Raw genomic sequence first — 20,438 nt, 5'->3', positions numbered from 1 at the left:
GTTTTCTAATATTTTTGATGCATGAATGTAAAAAAGAAAAATTACATATTTTACCACTAGGTGGCGACATGTATACAGTTTTCTATGGCTCTCATTGATTTAAACATAGGATTATATAACTCTGCCCTCTTGTGGTGAGAACTAGTGCACATGGTTAGTGCTAGAGCTCCATCTAGTATGATTGTTAGAAGTCCATACATTTTGCAAAACAAAAATGTTTTTTTTTAATAAATATTGTGATATGACAAAAAAATAAATAAACCAAAAGCCGGATTTAAACAATAGATAGTTTTAGGATGGCACACTCCCTTTGAGAACACATGGTGGTTTGTCATTTGACCAACTGTGTTGCTTTAGAGGTACAAAGATTGAAGTTGCTCCCAAGACCTGTTGCTTAAAGGGTCAGCAGTGTAATAAAGGAGAGTGCAGAAGAGCATAGAATCTTAATTATAACGGACAGAACTTTTTCTAGGTGACAGGATGCACTTTATTATAAGACATTCTCAAATTTGGAGTCAAGCATAAAACTTGTGCTACCATTTAAGCTCATAGATGCTGCAAAACTTGCACTAATTTTACAAGATATACACTACCGTTCAAAAGTTTGGGGTCACCCAGACAATTTTGTGTTTTCCATGAAAACTCATACTTTTATTAATCACATGAGATGCCAAATGAATTTAAAATCTCGTCCAGACATTGACAAGGTTGAAAAAAAAGATTTTTATTTGAAATAATAATTTTCTCCTTCAAACTTTGCTTTCGTCACAGAATGCTCTTTTGCAGAAATTCCAGCATTGCAGACCTTTGGCATTCTAGCAGTTAATTTGCTGAGGTAATCTGGAGAAATTTCACCCCAAGCTTCCAGAAGCCCCTCCCACATGTCGGTTTGGCTTTATGGGCACTTTCTGAGTACCATACGGGCAAGCTGCTCCCACAACAGCTCAATGGGGCTGAGATCTGGTGATTGGGCTGGCCGCTCCATTACAGATAGAATACCAGCTGCCTGCTTCTTCCCTAAATAGTTCTTGTATAATTTGGAGGTGTGCTTTGGGTCATTGTCCTGTTGTAGGATGAAATTGGCTCCAATCAAGCGCTGTCCACAGGGTACGGCATGGCGTTGTAAAATGGAGTGATAGCCTTCCTTATTCAAAATCCCTTTTACCTTGTACAAATCTCCCACTTTACCAGCACCAAAGCAACCCCAGACCATCACATTACCTCCACCATGCTTGACAGATGGCGTCAGGCACTCTTCCAGCATCTTTTCAGTTGTTCTGCATCTCACAAATGTTCTTCTGTGCCTGTGTGATCCAAACACCTCAAACTTGGATTCGTCTGTCCATAACACTTTTTTCCGATCTTCCTCTGTCCAATGTCTGTGTTCTTTTGCCCATGTTATTCTTTTCCTTTTATTAGCCAGTCTCAGATATGGCTTTTTCTTTGCCACTCTGCCCTGAAGGCCAGCATCCCGGAGTCGCCTCTTCTCTGTAGACGTTGACACTGGTGTTTTGCGTGTACTATTTAATGAAGCTGCCAGTTGAGGACCTGTGAGGCGTCGATTCCTCAAACTACAGACTCTAATGTACTTGTCTTGCTGCTCAGTTGTGCAGCAGGGCCTCCCACTTCTCTTTCTACTCTGGTTAGAGCCTGTTTGTGCTCTCCTCTGAAGGGAGTAGTACACACCGTTGTAGGAAATCTTCAGTTTCTTGTCAATTTCTTGCATGGAATAGCCTTCATTTCTAAGAACAAGAATAGACTGTCGAGTTTCACATGAAAGTTCTTTTTTTCTGGCCATTTTGAGAGTTTAATGGAACCAACAAATGTAATGCTCCAGATTCAGAACTTGCTCAAATGGAAGGTCAGGTTTATAGCTTCTCTAATCAGCCAAACTGTTTTCAGCTGTGCTAACATACTTGCATAATGGTTTTCAAGGGTATTATAACCATCCATTAGCCTTCTTACACAGTTAGCAAACACAAAATACCATAAGAACACTGGAGTGATGGTTGTTGGAAATGGGCCTCTACACCTATGAAGATATTGCATTACAAACCAGACGTTTGCAGCTAGAATGGTCATTTACCACATTAACAATGTATAGAGTGTATTTCTGAATCATTTAATGTTCGCTTCATTGGAAAAACTGTGCTTTTCTTTCAAAAATAAGGAAATTTCTAAGTGACCCTAAACTTTTGAACGGTAGTGTAAGTGGCAGTAAGGGGACGGACCCTCACCTAGATTTTATATTGTGACCCTGACGCCCTCCAGCCCTTGATTGCCGCATTGCATAGTTGTGTAATTAGCTCAGTGCTGCCCTCTAGTTTGCACCTGTAGGATGACAGATTCAGCCATTGTTGCTGAGGTCATTACTTTTCTTTACGGAGTTTGTGTTGAAGTGGGGAAACGGTTACAGAGGGCGGTTTGTGGCCTCCTGGGGGTTTTCTGGGAACCTCAACTGTAAATGGGAATTCACAAACCACATCTATGTTCTTTGAAGTGAACAGATCATGACTGATGCCTGCACTGACAATGCGGCCCCCCAAATGTGGTTTGGGGCCTGAACTTTTTTAGGTGGTCCTGTGTGAGGTTGTGTAATTCTTAGGGAGTCTGTTCTAAGGTTTGTATTCATTAGAAATAAAAGTCTTGTGCATCTGTGACAACAATGGAATTAAAATAAAAGTCACAGTGCATCTGAAGTCGCAGTGAATTTTTTTTTAGCTATTTTTATTGTGCAAAAGTCGTAGAACAAAAAAAAATAGAAAAATTCTGAAATGTATTCATTAAAGTTAACACATCATATACACTGCATACTAAGTGCCATAAACGTACAAGCCCCAAAAAATAAAAAAAATAACAATTTTCAATGCACAATATTGAAACAGCAAATCAAAAAAACTATAGCTCTCAGAAAGCAGGATGAAAAAGCTAGAAGAAAATTCCAGTGTCATAACAACCAAAGTTTCAACTTAATATGGAACTTCCCCTTTAAATGCACAATGTGTGTATGTGTATATGTGTGTGTGTATCGTAAAATATATATTCTTTCTGTTTTTCATAGTTTGCATCTATTTTATAAACGCCTGATTGTGGTATGTTATAGGATACTGTGCAAGGAAAAATGTATTTAGGGAGCGATTCTATGCTTTATACTAGGGTATACTAATCTCTAACATGTATACATGCTCTGAACAGTCTTTTCCTGCCTCTCTCACAGAGACATCTGTTTTTAATTGATGTATGTTGTTACACTGTATTATTTTCTATATATAAAAGAATGTATTGATATACACCTTTCTAGTGTTCACTGTGCCTACTTAGGGCCCCTGGTGGAGGGATCATACTGAGTGGGCACTTTTTGATCTACACGTATATATGTGTGTATGTACGTACAGCTGCTTCTCACAAAATTAGAAAATCATCAAAAAGTTAATTTATTTCTGTTCTTCAATACAAAAAGTGACTCTCCTATATTCTATAGAGTCATTACACACAGAGTGATCTATTTCACGTGTTTATTTCTGTTAATGTTGATGATTATGGCTTACAGCCAATGAAAACGCAAAAGTCATTATCTCAGTAAATTAGAATAATTAACAAAAAACACCTGTAAAGGCTCCTAAGCATTTATAAAGGTCCCTTAGTCTGTTTCAGTAGCACCACAATCATGGGGAAGACTGCTGACCTGACAGATGTCCAGAAGGCAGTCACTGACACACTCCACAAGGAGGGGAAGCCACGAAAGGTCATTGCTAAAGAAGCCGGCTGTTCACAGAGTGCAGAGAAGCCCTTGTATATACAGTATATGTATGTGTGTATGTACAGTATATGTATATAGGTATATGTGTGTATGTACAGTATATGTATATATGTATATGTGTGTATGTACAGTATATGTATATAGGTATATGTGTGTATGTACAGTATGTGTATATGTATAGGTATATGTGTATATGTACAGTATATGTGTATAGGTATGTGTATATGTATATGTGTGTATGTACAGTATATGTATATAGGTATATGTGTGTATGTACAGAATATGTGTATATGTATATGTGAGTATGTACAGTATATGTATATGTATATGTGTATATGTACAGTATATGTATATGTGAGTATGTACAGTATATGTGAGTATGCACAGTATATGTATATAGGTATATGTGTGTATGTACAGTATATGTGTATATGTATATGTGAGTATGTACAGTATATGTATATAGGTATATGTGCAGTATATGTATATATGTATGTGTGTATGTACAGTATATGTATATATGTACAGTATATGTATATAGGTATATGTGTATATGTGCAGTATATGTATATGTGTGTATGTGTGTATGTACAGTATATGTATATAGGTATATGTGTGTATGTACAGTATATGTGTACATGTATATGTGAGTATGTACAGTATATGTATATAGGTATATGTGTATATGTGCAGTATATGTATATATGTATATGTGTGTATGTACAGTATATGTATGTGTATATGTACAGTATATGTATATGTGAGTATGTACAGTATATGTATATAGGTATATGTGTGTATGTACAGTATATGTGTATATGTATATGTGAGTATGTACAGTATATGTATATAGGTATATGTGTGTATGTACAGTATATGTGTATATGTATATGTGTGTATGTACAGTATATGTGTATATGTACAGTATATGTATATATACATATGGTCAGGTGCACAATTGAGAATAGCGTCCCACTTACCAGTGTCCAGTTCGGCTGTTTTAGGGTCTTATGTTCCACCTCACAATAACGTTGGTTTTCTGACGTTTGGTTTCTCCATTTTATGTAAATTACGAGGCTTGTGTCAGAGATTTTAATCTTCCTGATCACCGGGGTCAGGGGAACCACTACGGTAGAAAAGAACATTAATAGGTCAGAATCAAAAAACATGAAAGCAGCAATAATTGTGTCCGTCTCCGTTCCTCCTCCAGGATACAATGGATCAGTTTTTAAGTGTTCCTTTAACTACTTCAGCACTTAACCTATGTAGATGTTTCACCCCACAAATCTGCGCGTGGCGAATGCGTTGCCCATGTTTTTGGAGTGAATTTAAGCAGGTATTCCTATTGTAGCTCCATTGCTCCAGCTGTACCAGGGCTCGGGGTGAGTCATATACGGCATTATTTGTGGCACATGTAACTTATTGATTAATTATTATCAACTTTTGTCTTCGCTCAGAGGGTGTGGGCTGTAAAATTGGTGCCTGGCAACAACCAAAAAGGTTTCTCTCCCAAATCTGACATACAAATCACAAAAGATCCCAAATTTCAAGACTGGTGATGCAGCCCACCTGGTCTGTGCCACCTCCCACCAGGGCCCATCGCTCCCGCATGCGATGTGTGTCTGCTGTATGACGTCTCCTTCCCCCTTTGCTCCCATACACACCAGGAGACGTGACTATTGCTTTCAGACTTGTTTTCCCGCAGACGTCAATAACTTCAGAGATGAAAGAGATGACATTGCTTCTGCTTTCATCGTGTAGGTGAACAGATCTCATAACTGCTGGGGATGGACAATCTCTGTTACCTATTTCTGCCAGATGGAATTTTTCAGTCTCCGATTCGCTTTGATTCAGTTGATTCACAGCAAAAATCTGAATCTGATGCGTCTCATTCTGAGTCATGTTCATAGGGAAAGTCACAACGGCCTCTGTCGTGTTCGCAGCAACGTCTTCTCCTGTCTGCAGACTAAAGGATGAATATATAAGAAAGATATCATTGACATATGCATTGCATGAGAAGGTTAGGTTCTCCTTGTAACTTTATTCTGTCTCCAAATCAGTATTCATTCAATTTGTCCTTTTACACAATATAGCAGCTTCTTCTCCTAGGACCTCCCAGGACTTTCCATTCATTTCTGTGCAACAATCAATATGATTGGTTCAATCCATCCTGAAGCTCCAGCCTTTAGCCTCATTCAGACATAGGCAAAACATTAGACACATTCACCCAGTGGCGGACATATCATTGGTGCAACCTGTGCAGCAGCACAGGGGCCCAAGAGGTAAGGGGGCCACTACCGCCTCTAAAACAGGTGAAATTGTGCATTATCATGAGCTATTGGACTGCAGAGGACCCATATAATGTTCGTGCACAGGGGCCCTTTTCTGTCTGTGTCTGCCAGTGCAATAGCGGAAATACCATTGGTGCAACCTGTGCAGCAACTGACCTGCAACTCGTAGCGAAATGATGCAAGTATGAACAGGTGCCAGCTCCTCTGACGGCATAATATACAGACAAAAGAATGTAAGCGCTAAGTAAACATTGAATATATGACATTTGGACTGTATCACTGCTATATAGAATACACGTATAACATGAAAATCTGTGACTCTGATGTTTGCAGACATCTTAGCATTTGCAGAGGCTGCTGTATTCTTTTGTTTGTAGATTATGAAGACATGGCAGTTTGCACATGTTCACACTTGCTTTATTCTGTTAGTTTTTCGTAGCATACTATTGGAGGTGGACTGCCCCTATATTTGGCTGATTCCTTCCACTTAACCTAAGGGCTCATACTCACTTGTGAGAAACTGGCCCGATTCTTGTGCGAATCTCTCGCATGAAAACCTGGCACTGCTTCCGGCACTCGGACCGGAGTGTGCGGCTACATGTATTTCTATGCAGCCGCACGCTTCGGTCCCAGTACCGGCGGCAGCGCCAGGTTTTCATGCGACAGACTCGGACGAGAGTCACGTGAGTCTCTCGCAAGTGAGTATGAGCCCTTAGGCTTTGCTCACATGTCCAGTAACCATCAGTCAGACCGGATTCAGCAGCAATCTGTTGGCAAAAAAGTTGCGCATTCACAACTTTTTAGTTTATTTTTAAGTACCTGATCTCTGCTGGATCTGGTTTTTTTTTTAACATTGAAGTCTATGAAAAATCGGCTAATTAGCCATCCCTTTTTCTTTAATTTGTAATGGATCCGTTATTTGCTAACAGGATCCAGATCCAAATTGATTGAGATCTGTGGATTCTCTTGGCCGTAAACCCAAACTTTCAAAGTTTGGTTCCCCGAGCCACTTAGTTTTCACTTTTTGCCTTGTGACATGGTCTTCATCATGCATTGTTCACCAAATTGCTCCTGGGTTGTTTAGATCCCATTCTTTATTCATGGCTGTGTTCTGAGGCAAAATTATGAGTAACCCCCTCCATAGGTGAAAAGCCCCACACACATGAGTGGTCTCAGGAAGCTTTAACTGTCGGCAGTCACAGGACTCATGGCAGTGTTCACTTTTTCTTCTCTGGGCGATCATTCTTCCAGATGTCTGAAGGGGCCTCTTCAGAGAAAGTAAATCTACTCCAGTCCTCTGCAATCCCTGTACTTCCTTCAGAATGTCAGGCTGCCCTGGATGTTTTTTCTTGGAGAGTAGTGTCTTCTTTGCTCCAACATCCTTGGCTTCACTGTGTGTGTAGATGTGCTGACGCCTGCCTGCTGCCATTTCTGAGCAAGCTCTGCACTGGTGTTGAACCAATCCCGAAGGTGAATCATCTTTAGAAGATGGTGCTGGCACTTGCTGGACTTTCTTGGGCGGACAGTATCCTCTTCACAACAATTTAATCACTGCATTTGAATTGGGTTATTGTGATTAAATACATTTTCATGGCAAAGAATGACTTTGCTATTTTTTGCAATTCATCTAATAATCCAACTTTGGAGCAGCGAACTTTATGAAAATCCAAATTTGTGTCAGTCAGTTTCAGAACATTTGACCAAGACTGTATCTAACAATGCATGTATCTAATATCTATCACATATCTTTCTAATAGTGATCTATCTAAAATCAACCAATCATCTATCTGATATTGATCTAATATCTATCTTCTGATTTGCCAGAATGACCTGATGATCTCAGTTCAGTCAAAGGTGAAGTGTCACAAGTTCTCATGTATGTGTAGCACACGGGTGACCTAGAAGTCATATGGTTCGGCACAGCGTGGGACATCATACCGCCTCCGGGCTTATGGCTCTGCCGTGTGCATGAGGCCATAACACGCTGCTAATAATGAAAGTGTGATCTTTTCTTGTAAGTTTATTTCTAGAACATCCTATGTTTACCTAGATTCCTTATTAACTTATCGTGGTCTAATAATATATGACTTGATTTTCAGTAAATGTCGTTCTTTGTTCTGATGGAGGATGATAACTTGTAGCTCTAGTTGCTGAATGTTTCCTCTTAAGTTCTCTAGCGATCTAATCACTTTTATGAAGATGAAAAACAAAACTCAGAGGATCTAGATCAATGTATCAGATAATGTAAGAATCTACAACATGGCGGTAAATGTAACAATGAGTCTGAAAACCTCCTGCGCCGAAACAAAGCGTAGTTTCTGGAAGACAAACATTTCTGGAACAATTTAAACGGAACCAACACTTATGGCCATGACTGTGCAGCGCTGGAGTCCTGGGTTCGAATCCCACCAAGGACAACATCTGCAAGGAGTTTGTATGTTCTCCCCGTGTTTGCGTGGGTTTCCTCCGGGTACTCTGGTTTCCTCCCACATTCCAAAGACATACTGATAGGGAATTTAGATTGTGAGCCCCATCGGGGACAGCGATGATAATGTGTGCAAAAACTGTAAAGCGCTGCGGAATAGGTTAGCGCTATATAAAAATAAAGATTATTATTATCCATAAAGTAGGCACAAGCTGTGCTGCCGGTCCTCTGGAACCTTGGCTCAGGTCCGACCGCTACCACTACATCATCTGCAGCTGTTTCCTTCCATATCTAAGACTTCATTCACAGATGTATTGGAGCATCTGTTACATCTTTTACAATAGAATAACTGTTCTAATAAATGTATTTGCTAAAAAAAAATGAATGTTATGACATAAAACCAACAGGTCCCACTATAATAATATATAAATGCCTCCTCAACATGAAAAAAAGGAAAATAAAAACTCAATTTCTAGCAGATGTAAATCAATAAATTCCAACAGGATAAGCGACATTATCAAAAGTCTATTTAAAAAGAACCCTTACTTCATTAAATGCACTTCATAGTGCGTGGGTAAACTTGAATTCTGTCCTTTGTCCCATTCACATTTCATCTCTGTAGAAAACTCTTCCACACGACATTGAACATTCATCGGTCGGTCGGGGGGATCTGTGTTGGTTAAAGAAAATGTAAAAGATTCTATTAAAAAATTAATGCAGACAAAAGTAGGTTCCACTACACCATAAGACCTCGCTTATCTGCCCTTTCAGACTGTTAATTTCTGCAGTTTTCCTATATGCTCAGATTTTTAGACGGCAATGTCCGTGACCCACCCAGGAACCTGTATAAGGAATGACTTTGCACATACGCAAAGTCCTATCCCCTATGAAGGTTCCCAGTTGGGACACTCAGCCTGTTAAAACAATGCTATTTTTGCTGTGTTTTTTTCACTATAATAATATTTATTTTTATATAGCACTAACATATTCCGCAGCGCTTTACAGTTTGCACACATTATCATCGCTGTCCCTGTTTGAGGCTCACAATCTAAATTCCCTATCAGTATGTCTTTAGAATGTGGGAGGAAACCGGAGAACCCGGAGGAAACCCACGCAAACACAGGGAGAACATACAAACTCATTGCAGATGTTATCCTTGGTGGGATTCGAACCCAGGACTCCAGCGCTGCAAGGCTGCTGTGCTAACCACTGAGCCACCTTGCTATGTTTTTTCAAACTTTTACTATGATACAATATAAAACTAGTAACGGTAAAATAAAAAAAGAGAATTAACAATAAAGAAACCTGTGTGGACAGTTTATAGGAAAGGCAAAAGCAGTTACAAATATTAATCCTATTAAGAAAGAAAAAGTAAAAAATATGTGAACATAAAATCCCAGTAATTTCTCTCCTTTTCCCTCCTTATGATTGTATTTCCTTCTGCTTTCCCATAGACTTGGCTGTAAACAATTGGCTGCAGCAGGATCATCCCCTATTATTCTTCTTGTAATATGACAGACCTGGGCAAATGCGACACCATAATGTGTGGGGACTGTGGGGACCTCATATTGTGTGTGGGAGGTACCATGCTATGTGTGGGGACTGTGAGGGCATCATATTATGTGTGGGAGGTACCATGCTATGTGTGGGGGCTGAGAGGGCATCATGTTGTGTGTGGGAGGTACCATGCTATGTGTGGGGACTGTGAGGGCCTCATATTGTGTGTGGGAGGTACCATGCTATGTGTGGGGACTGTGGGAGCCTCATATTGTGTGTGGGAGGAACCATGCTATGTGTGGGGACTGTGAGGGCATCATATTGTGTGTGGGAGGTACCATGCAATGTGTGGGGACTGTGAGGGCATCATATTGTGTGGGAGGTACCATGCTATGTGTGGGGACTGTGAGGGCATCATATTGTGTGTGGGAGGTACCATGCTATGTGTGGGGACTGTGAGGGCATCATATTGTGTGTGGGAGGTACCATGCTATGTGTGGGGACTGTAAGGGCCTCATATTGTGTGTGGGAGGAACCATGCTATGTGTGGGGACTGTGAGGCCATCATATTGTGTGTGGGAGGTACCATGCTATGTGTGGTGACTGTGGGGGCCTCATATTGTGTGTGGGAGGTACCATGCTATGTGTGGGGACTCTGAGGGCATCATATTGTGTGTGGGGACTGTGGGGGCCTCATATTGTATGTGGGAGGTACCATGCTATGTGTGGGGACTGTGAGGACATCATATTGTGTGTGAGGACTGTGGGGCATTATATTGTGTGTGTGGGGATTGCAGAGGCATTATATTGTGTGTGGAGACTGTGGGGGCATCATATTGTGTGTGGAGACTGTGGGGGCATCGTATCAGGTGTGTGCACTGCAGGGGCATCACATTGTGTTAGGAGCTGTAGATCAAGGTGCAATGGCTGAAAAACAGGATCAGTATAATTTAATGGTTTTTTTTTATAAACTTTATAAAAAAAAAGTAAATTATATGGTTTTGTTTTACAAGAAGACGTAACTTGCATCAACAGTAGAAGATACTCAACAGACTTAATTACACCGTAACAGAAGGCAGATGAAAGTTTACACATCATGACACAGAAAATGATGCAAAAGATTTTGTTGTGGCGCAGAACATACAGTGTGTGATATCTAAGAAGACCTCATAATGACAAGTATTAGACAGAACACTTACATCCCACCTGTAACTTCATCATATTGATGACATGCAGACGTTCATGACATTCAATGTAACAAACCACACCGTAAGCTTCTCTGATGTGAATGAGCTGAATCATGGCCGTCGTGTGGTTCTGCCAGTCCGGACTCCTCATATCTTCTTTTACTTCAAATTTAAATGTACTAAATCCAGTGCAGGTTTTCAATTTATTGATGCAGATTATTGTAAGGTTTGTTCCTACTGACACCAATGAGGCCGGTTTAAATATCAGGTCTCCGTTATATGATACAATACCTGCAAAAAGTGACATCAAGAGTAAGTTATAAATGTTACACAATGCTCTATCAATAAAAAGGATCTGTCAGCTCTCCTGTGTGGTGAAGTATATAGAGGATGTGTCCCGTGTGGTGTAGTATATAGAGGATGTGTCCCGTGTGGTGTAGTATATAGAGGGTGTGTCCCGTGTGGTGTAGTATATAGAGGGTGTGTCCCGTGTGGTGTAGTATATAGAGGATGTGTCCCGTGTGGTGTAGTATATAGAGGGTGTGTCCCGTGTGGTGTAGTATATAGAGGGTGTGTCCCATGGGGTGTAGTATATAGAGGATGTGTCCCGTGGGGTGTAGTATATAGAGGATGTGTCCCGTGGGGTGTAGTATAGAGAGGATGTGTCCCGTGTGGTGTAGTATATAGAGAATGTGTCCCGTGTGGTGTAGTATATAGAGAATGTGTCCCGTGTGGTGTAGTATATAGAGGGTGTGTCCCGTGTGGTGTAGTATATAGAGGGTGTGTCCCGTGTGGTGTAGTATATAGAGGGTGTGTCCCGTGTGGTGTAGTATATAGAGGATGTGTCCCGTGGGGTGTAGTATATAGAGGATGTGTCCCGTGGGGTGTAGTATATAGAGGATGTGTCCCGTGGGGTGTAGTATATAGAGAATGTGTCCCGTGTGGTGTAGTATATAGAGGATGTGTCCCGTGTGGTGTAGTATATAGAGGATGTATCCCGTGTGGTGTAGTATATAGAGGATGTGTCCCGTGGGGTGTAGTATATAGAGGATGTGTCCCGTGGGGTGTAGTATATAGAGGATGTGTCCCGTGGGGTGTAGTATATAGAGAATGTGTCCCGTGTGGTGTAGTATATAGAGGATGTGTCCCGTGTGGTGTAGTATATAGAGGATGTGTCCCGTGGGGTGTAGTATATAGAGGATGTGTCCCGTGTGGTGTAGTATATAGAGACTGTGTCCCGTGGGGTGTAGTATATAGAGAATGTGTCCCGTGTGGTGTAGTATATAGAGGATGTGTCCCGTGTGGTGTAGTATATAGAGGATGTATCCCGTGTGGTGTAGTATATAGAGGATGTGTCCCGTGGGGTGTAGTATATAGAGGATGTGTCCCGTGGGGTGTAGTATATAGAGGATGTGTCCCGTGTGGTGTAGTATATAGAGGATGTGTCCCGTGTGGTGTAGTATATAGATGATGTGCCCCGTGTGGTGTAGTATATAGAGGATGTGTCCCGTGTGGTGTAGTATATAGAGGATGTGTCCCGTGTGGTGTAGTATATAGAGGATGTATCCCGTGTGGTGTATTATATAGAGGATGTGTCCCGTGTGGTGTAGTATATAGATGATGTGCCCCGTGTAGTGTAGTATATAGAGGATGTGTCCCGTGTGGTGTAGTATATAGAGGATGTGTCCCGTGTGGTGTAGTATATAGAGGATGTGTCCCGTGTGGTGTAGTATATAGAGGATGTGTCCCGTGTGGTGTAGTATATAGAGGATGTGTCCCGTGGGGTGTAGTATATAGAGGATGTGTCCCGTGGGGTGTAGTATATAGAGGATGTGTCCCGTGTGGTGTAGTATATAGAGGATGTGTCCCGTGTGGTGTAGTATATAGATGATGTGCCCCGTGTAGTGTAGTATATAGAGGATGTGACCCGTGTGGTGTAGTATATAGAGGATGTGTCCTGTGTGGTGCATTATATAGAGGAGGTGTCCTGTGTGGTGTAGTATATAGGGGATGTGTCCCATGTGGTGTAGTATATAGAGGATGTGTCCCGTGGGGTGTAGTATATAGAGGAGGTGTCCCGTGGGGTGTAGTATATAGAGGAGGTGTCCAGTGCGGTGTAGTATATAGAGGAGGTGTCCCGTGTGGTGTAGTATATAGAGGATGTGTCCCGCGTGGTGTAGTAGAGGATGTGTCCCGTGTGGTGTAGTATATAGATGATGTGCCCCGTGTAGTGTAGTATATAGAGGATGTGTCCCGTGTGGTGTATTATATAGAGGAGGTGTCCTGTGTGGTGTAATATAAAGAGGATGTGTCCCGTGTGGTGTAGTATATAGAGGATGTGTCCCGTGTGGTGTAGTATATAGGGGATGTGTCCCATGTGGTGTAGTATATAGAGGATGTGTCCCGTGGGGTGTAGTATATAGAGGATGTGTCCCGTGCGGTGTATTATATAGAGGAGGTGTCCCGTGTGGTGTAGTATATAGAGGATGTGTCCCATGTGGTGTAGTATATAGAGGATGTGTCCCGTGCGGTGCAGTATATAGGGGATGTGTCCCGTGTGGTGTAGTATTTAGGGGATGTTTCCCGTGTGGTGTAGTATATAGAGGATGTTTCCCGTGTGGTGTAGTATATAGAGGATGTGTCCCGTGTGGTGTAGTATATAGAGGATGTGTCCCGTGTGGTGTAGTATATAGAGGATGTGTCCCGTGTGGTGTAGTATATAGGGGATGTGTCCCGTGTGGTGTAGTATATAGGGGATGTTTCCCGTGGGGTGTATTATATAGGGGATGTGTCCCGTGTGGTGTAGTATAGAGAGGATTTATCGTCTCTCATGTGTGGTGTATTATCTTCTGCCATATGCATCAATAGTGCAGCATTTGCAGTTTTGCAGCATTAGTCTTGTCTGCAGCAGGCACCTTACACATCTCAGCCCTGCTAGCCTCCACTGTGCTGCACTTCCACGGGGTTATTTTAAGCTCCATTGTGGATTCACAGCAGATTGGAGTGCAGAACTGTTGATCTCTGCTGGAAAACAGATAAAAGAAAGTTGGAATAAAACGTCCTAGTTTAAAAATACGCAGTTTGCCTGATTGTAAATGCAAGCTATAAACTTGGAATTATTCCACACAATAAGTGAATAATCACCTTCTGACAATATACTGGTGAATACATGGAAAATCCAAATTACATTCCATTTAGTAAACTTGATTTCCATATCTGGATGTCACATATCACATGATGAAAAGCAGCGATAACATCTGCAACAACAAAAAGGCGATGTAACAATATGTACCTTCCTTGTGTATCTCTTCATAACACTGATATCAAGGAAATAATGAATTGTATCATAAGAGAATTAACAACTGCAGCTCAGAACCTCATGCTAAATCCTCTGATAAAAAGCAAGTTCACCTTTAAAAATTTTACACTTTACATATAAAGCAGATTAAATAAACAGAACTTCTGTGACTTTACAAATAAATCCTATTTTTTTATTTTGTGCTTATCTAGAGTTACATCCTGCATTGTACGCCAGAGCTGCACTTCCCATTCTCCTGGTGCAGTCACCATTATTTATGTAATGTAGTGTATGCACACAATGACTGCACCAGCAGAATAGTGAGTGCAGCTCTGGGGTATAATACAGAATGTAACTCAGGATCAGTAATGTAATGTATGTACACAGTGACTGCACCAGCAGAATAGTGAGTGCAGCTCTGGAGTATAATACAGGATTTAACTCAGGATCAGTAATGTAATGTATGTACACAGTGACTGCACCAGCAGAATATTGAATGCAGCTCCTGAGTACAGGAAATATTATACTCAGGAGTGGCACTGTTATATTGGAGGACTTGTTGTTAATATTACATTATTGATCATGAGTTACATCCTGTGTAATACCCCAGAGCTGCACTCACTATTCTGCTGGTGGAGTCACTGTGTACATACATTACATTACTTATCTTGTACTGATCCTTTGTTACATCTTATTCTACAAAGCTGCACTCACAATTCTGCTGGTTGCCATTCGAAACGCTCAACAAACACATTGTTAACAAATGAGCTGCAATAAAGCGAATTCAGAGTTTCGCCTCCTTCAGATAACTGCACCGCACCTGCTGTAGCAACAATAGCGCAGTCTTTGCAGACATCGAGCCAGCTATTGAATACTGAGAAATTTCTGAAATGTGCACGACTGGTAATACAGGTCTACACTGTAATATAAGCTAAAAGGCAGAATAATGCAGAGAACTGACATGATAGTTACTCTAGTCACTGTATACACATTACACTCCATATTCTAGCTGCTGTGAGCTCCCCCTGGTAGTGACTGCAGATAATGAGAATTTTATTATCAAATAAAGAACCTCTGAGCGCCGCTCACTATAAATATAGTCAGAAAGAATCCACACAGAATGTTAGATCTAACAGCAATAGGAATCCACATATATACAAAGTGATACACCCTGGTATATTTCCATTTCCTGTGCGATCTATTTCAGTAAGAGATTGTAGGTTTGATATAAAAGTGCAGAATGTTTATGATGAGCAGATAAGACGCGTCTAATAGTCCTGGTGAGAAAGCAACAGTATCAAATGTTACGTTGTTGCATTCTTGTATTGCTCATTGAAGCTTTTAGGGTGTGTGCACACGCTGCGGATTCTGCTGCGGATCTGCAGCGGTTTTTGTCCTGCGGATCCACAGCAGAAGTAGCTGCGGTGTACAGTACCTTTATAGCCTATGGGAAATGAAAACCGCTGTGCAGACGCTGAGGAATTTTCTGCGGTTTTAAGTCCGCAGAAAGAAATGACATGTCAATTCTTTCTGCGGATTCCGCTGCGGTTTACCATCTCCTCCATTGTAGAGGTGATAATCCGCAGGGTAATCCGCAGATAAACCGCAGGTCTTTTGACCTGCGGATTTACCTGGGGATTTTGCAAAATCCACGCGGATCAATCCGCAGCAGAATCCGCAGCGTGTGCACACACCCTTAATGAGAGAGGAAATCTGATCATTATATTTTCAATACTTGTCTTATATTGTTCCGGCACATCCACCCTCTCTTGAGGTTACAAACAATGTGTCTAAACCCCTCTAGATCTACCTCCAATAACTACGGGGCTTCAGGACTAGGGGCAAATATTTCTACCTTCGTGTTTGGAATCTGTTGCTACTTACCACATTGTTCTCTGAGCTTTTTGACATATCTACTTCTTGCCCTATGGATGGGTTCATACTGCGTTATGGCAGTCCGTTAAGGATGCCATTAACCCCTATTATCAGGCGCATCACCAACGCATGCCATAATCAGCATGCGCTAGCGATGTGCCGTCATTCTGTGACGGGGCCTCGGACGCGGGTTGCAGTGTCTGAGGCTCCGTCACTGCTAGCGCTGATGAAGCATCTGCGCTAGCGGTATAGCATAACGCGATCACATTATGCAATGCTATGCGTTGAACGGGCTGCCTTAATGCAGTATGCACCTGGCCTGTCTTATCTGCCATCCTTCACAAACTGTTCATTACCCTACACTGAGGTGGGGTGGGCTTGGTATCTGACTAAGGTCGGACCCTCCCTACAAAGCTGCTTTTCTAGGCACATTCAGCACCACAGACTTTCCTGCTACTTTCTTGCTAATATTAGCACCAACTTGTCAGGGAGATGGCGCAGGAAACAGCGACCACAGATGACTGCTTGACCCTTCCACCAACGCTCTCATTCCCCCCTGAACTAAGAAAGTGATGTTTTTGGTGCCATTCACACATAAGATCCCTATAAACAGGGAACCCTATGCTATTCCTGTGATCTCTATACCGAAAGGATTTTTTTAAGGTGTTAGGGAGAACACATTGTATGTCCCCTTCCTCAATAATTTAAGAATTATTCCTTAAATAATAAGTTATCCTCTATCCTATTAGACCCCCAGGGATCCCAAAAATGGTACACTGCAGTCCCCTCTTGATGGAAGCAGAGGTGCACATGCTCAGTCTCCAAACTCGGCTCCATTCTCTGTCTATGAGATTGCTGGAGAAAGAGGAGTAGAGCGCTTGACTACTTCCGGCAGTCCCATAGACAATGATTGAGATTGAGCGTGTGCACCTCAGCTCCATGCATGACGGTGATGCAGAGTCCAGGAGCATAGCTTCAAGCTCATGGGCCCTAATTCAAAAGCTCCAATGGGCCCCAGTTATTGCAAGTCTTTAATAGCATTGATCTTTTTATATAGGTTAACGAGACTTTTTGGGCCCCCTAGGCTCCAGGGCCCAGGTGTGATGGCAACCCCGGCACCTATTGTAGTTACACCCCAGGCATAACTCCATTCGGAGGGTCCCAGCAGTCGATCTCCCAATGCTTAGCAAGCTATGGGATGCTGTAATACACATTTTCTTTTCAAATTCCAGATATGAACAGACAATGAGAACGCAGCCGGACCAATTGCAACTCCAAATTCCATGAGCCAAGGCCCACCTGCTTCCATCAACCAAGTGTATTGGCCAAGGGTCGGTCCATCAGCAATTCTGAGATTATCTGGCGATCCTTTGTGTCCTGCCGTACAGATAATATTTCCTTAAGGCCACGGTCACACTATTATCAGAATGTGGTCAGTATTTTTACGTCAGTATGTGTAAGCCAAAACCAGGAGTGGGTGATGAATCCAGAAGTGGTGACGGGCTTCTATTATACTTTTCCTGTGATTGTTCCTCACCTGGTTTTGGCTACAAATACTGATGTCAAATACTGACCAAATACTGACCGTGGCCTAATAATTAGTTTACCTGGCCATTAAGAATGTTGCTCACTAGTCATGGCCAATCAAAGCTTATTCCAAAGCTTATTCCAAACCAGGACCACTCTTGGCCACAGGCCGTGTTGGGATTTTTGAATTATTTTTATTTTGTCCTATCCGTGAATAATTTTTAACATGAAACATTGCACATTTTAGTTGTGCTGCCATCTATTGGACTTAAAGGCTACAGTGCAGAAGCCTTCCAAAAGAGCAGGAAAATCAAATGTTGTTGTTTCACAATACGAGGGGCGATCCAAAAGTAATGATAATCGGTTATTTCTATTGCACACAGAAATTAAAATAAAATGTTTTCTTCTCTCTTAGGTACCCACTAGTCCAGGAAAAAAAAAAATCACTTCTTTAGGCCACGATTCCCGGGAGCTACATTCATTTGAATATGAACTGCCAAGGAGTGAACATCAAAATGGAAAAAAATGAGCTCAGAGCTGTCATCAAATACCTCTGCTTGAAAAAAATGTCTACCAAAGACATACACATCGACTTGGTGGAAACATTGGGGGACTCTTCTCCTCCATATTCCACAGTTGCACGCTGGGCCAAGGAATTTAAGCTGGGAAGAACATCGACAGAAGATGAACATCGCGAAGGACGCCCATCCACGTCCCTCAATGAAGAAAACGTGAAAAAAGTTGAAGAAGTTGTGTTGGCAGATCGAAGAGTGACTATCAGGCATGTAGCTGAGGTCACAGGGATCTCATATGGCAGTATTCAAAGAATCCTTGCAAAAGAATTGCATATGAGAAAGGTCTCCGCGTGTTGGGTGCCAAAATGTTAAGCGACGCGCAAAAGAAGAAACGAGTTGACATTTCAATAGCAAATCTCGAAAAGTTCCAAGCAGACAAAGAGAATTTTTTGTCACGTTTTTTGACCATGGATGAGACCTGGATCCACCACTTTGATCCCGAAACTAAACAACAATCGATGACATGGAAACGAGCCGACAAACCGACGCCGAAGAAATTCAAAGTGTCAAGCTCAGCAGGGAAGGTTATGGCGTCCGTTTTTTGGGACGCTGAAGGAATTATTATGGTGGACTATTTGGAGAAGGGAGCCACTATTACGGGCTCCTACTACGCAGAACAAATAAGTCAGTGCAAAGTATGAGATCTAATATGGCTACACCGAGAGGTTATGTAGACAGATGCTTGCCTGGCAGTTCCAGGAGTTGCTTAATGTCTTCTCTTTTGGGTACGCTGTCTTAACGAAGCACCAGATCACACTTTTTTTCCTTCAAGACAAATTAGAGGGGTTTTCATGGAATGCAGAATTCACAGACATTTGATTTTAGGTTTGGCTTTTTAGCTTTCTTTTCAAATCTGCATCCATATATCTGTATGACATGTCTTTTTTGGAGTTGTTTTTGGTATGTTTTTCAGAATACGTTTGTATTTTTGAGCAGTTTTAGAAAAGTTCAGCACTTTTTCTCTAAGTGGAAAGATCACAAAAAGATAGAGATAAGCACCTCAGGCTTGGCAGATACATTATATATTATAAATAATATAATAACATTCCAGGAAAGTTTTCTTATTGAGAAAATCAATGTTAAAAACCTTGAGACATATAAAAGGGTGCAGGAGTAGAAGTTGCACCTTGACATCCTTTTTCTTCAGGACCGTTTGAAACATAAAAAGATTCCATTATTATAAATGGGAATTTAAAATCTTGCCCTCATTATTCTTCTCACGGGTATGGGATCCTGATCTGAGCCTCTGCGCCAGTTCTGCGCCCCTTCATTTTGTATTTGGAGTCATTGATCTCAGTAACCTGATAACTGGACTCCCAAGGAGGCGCAGATAGAGGTTAAGAAGAGGGTCCATCATCTTTTTCTGAGGAGTCTTATAGACATCTCAGGGGTGTGAGACTTCTCTCATACTGTTTGTACATTGTATTCCTCTTTTATATACAGTGTCTAAACATGTGTAAAACCTAAAATGCAGCGGTATCCATCAGACCTACCTTATCCTGTGAGATGTAGTGGAGAAGTGCCAGCTCTGTCGTCAAAGCCCCTTTATCTGCTCATCTCTGTCAGCCGCCTACTAAGTCTTATATCAAGAATCTAGGACATAGATGCAAATGCAGCGGTAACCTAAATACTCAGAATGTAACCTTTACAGATGTGCCCCAGATAACACTACCTGACCTTAATAATGTTGTCCCCTGTCCTAGAAGGGAACTGAACCGTCATCTGGTAGGGTGCAAAACACACGAATATTGCTCAACGGCTTCTTGTAAATAGAGATTATTACACAACCTGACATATCTATCAGAAATACTACACCAGAGAAAGACCACACAAGTGTGCAGGGACACATGGAGAGGAGGAAGAGCTGGAGAGGAGGAAGTGCTGGAAAGTAGGATGAAGTGGAAAGAAGCAAGAGCTGGAGAGGAGGAAGAGCTGGAAAGGAGGAAGTGCTAGAAAGGAGAAAGTGCTGGAGAAGCGGAAGTGCTGGAGAGGAGGAAGTGCTG

The 20,438-nt window shown here is 41.7% G+C and overlaps 1 protein-coding gene across 2 annotated transcripts in view; it reads right to left on the bottom strand.

The window, feature by feature from the left end:
• IL23R (interleukin 23 receptor) overlaps positions 1-20,224 on the bottom strand; it is a 44,376-nt gene extending 24,152 nt beyond the window's left edge. For both annotated transcript variants that reach the window (XM_073544744.1, XM_073544745.1), the window contains exons 1-6: positions 19,929-20,224; positions 14,305-14,417; positions 11,173-11,451; positions 9,023-9,146; positions 5,566-5,726; positions 4,741-4,886 (exon numbers count right to left, since the gene is read on the bottom strand). In XM_073544744.1, the coding sequence (XP_073400845.1) occupies positions 4,741-4,886; positions 5,566-5,726; positions 9,023-9,146; positions 11,173-11,451; positions 14,305-14,374 (780 nt within the window). In that variant the 5' untranslated portion in view covers positions 14,375-14,417; positions 19,929-20,224. The remainder of the gene's footprint in view (positions 1-4,740; positions 4,887-5,565; positions 5,727-9,022; positions 9,147-11,172; positions 11,452-14,304; positions 14,418-19,928) is intronic.
• Positions 20,225-20,438: the final 214 nt, after the last annotated feature.

The sequence above is a fragment of the Dendrobates tinctorius genome, unplaced genomic scaffold, assembly GCF_039654945.1.
Source record: "Dendrobates tinctorius isolate UK_male_01 unplaced genomic scaffold, ASM3965494v1 ptg000138l, whole genome shotgun sequence".
NCBI lineage: Eukaryota > Metazoa > Chordata > Amphibia > Anura > Dendrobatidae > Dendrobates > Dendrobates tinctorius.
Note: the sequence above shows the minus strand (reverse complement) of the source record. Positions and strands in the feature narration are given on the sequence as shown.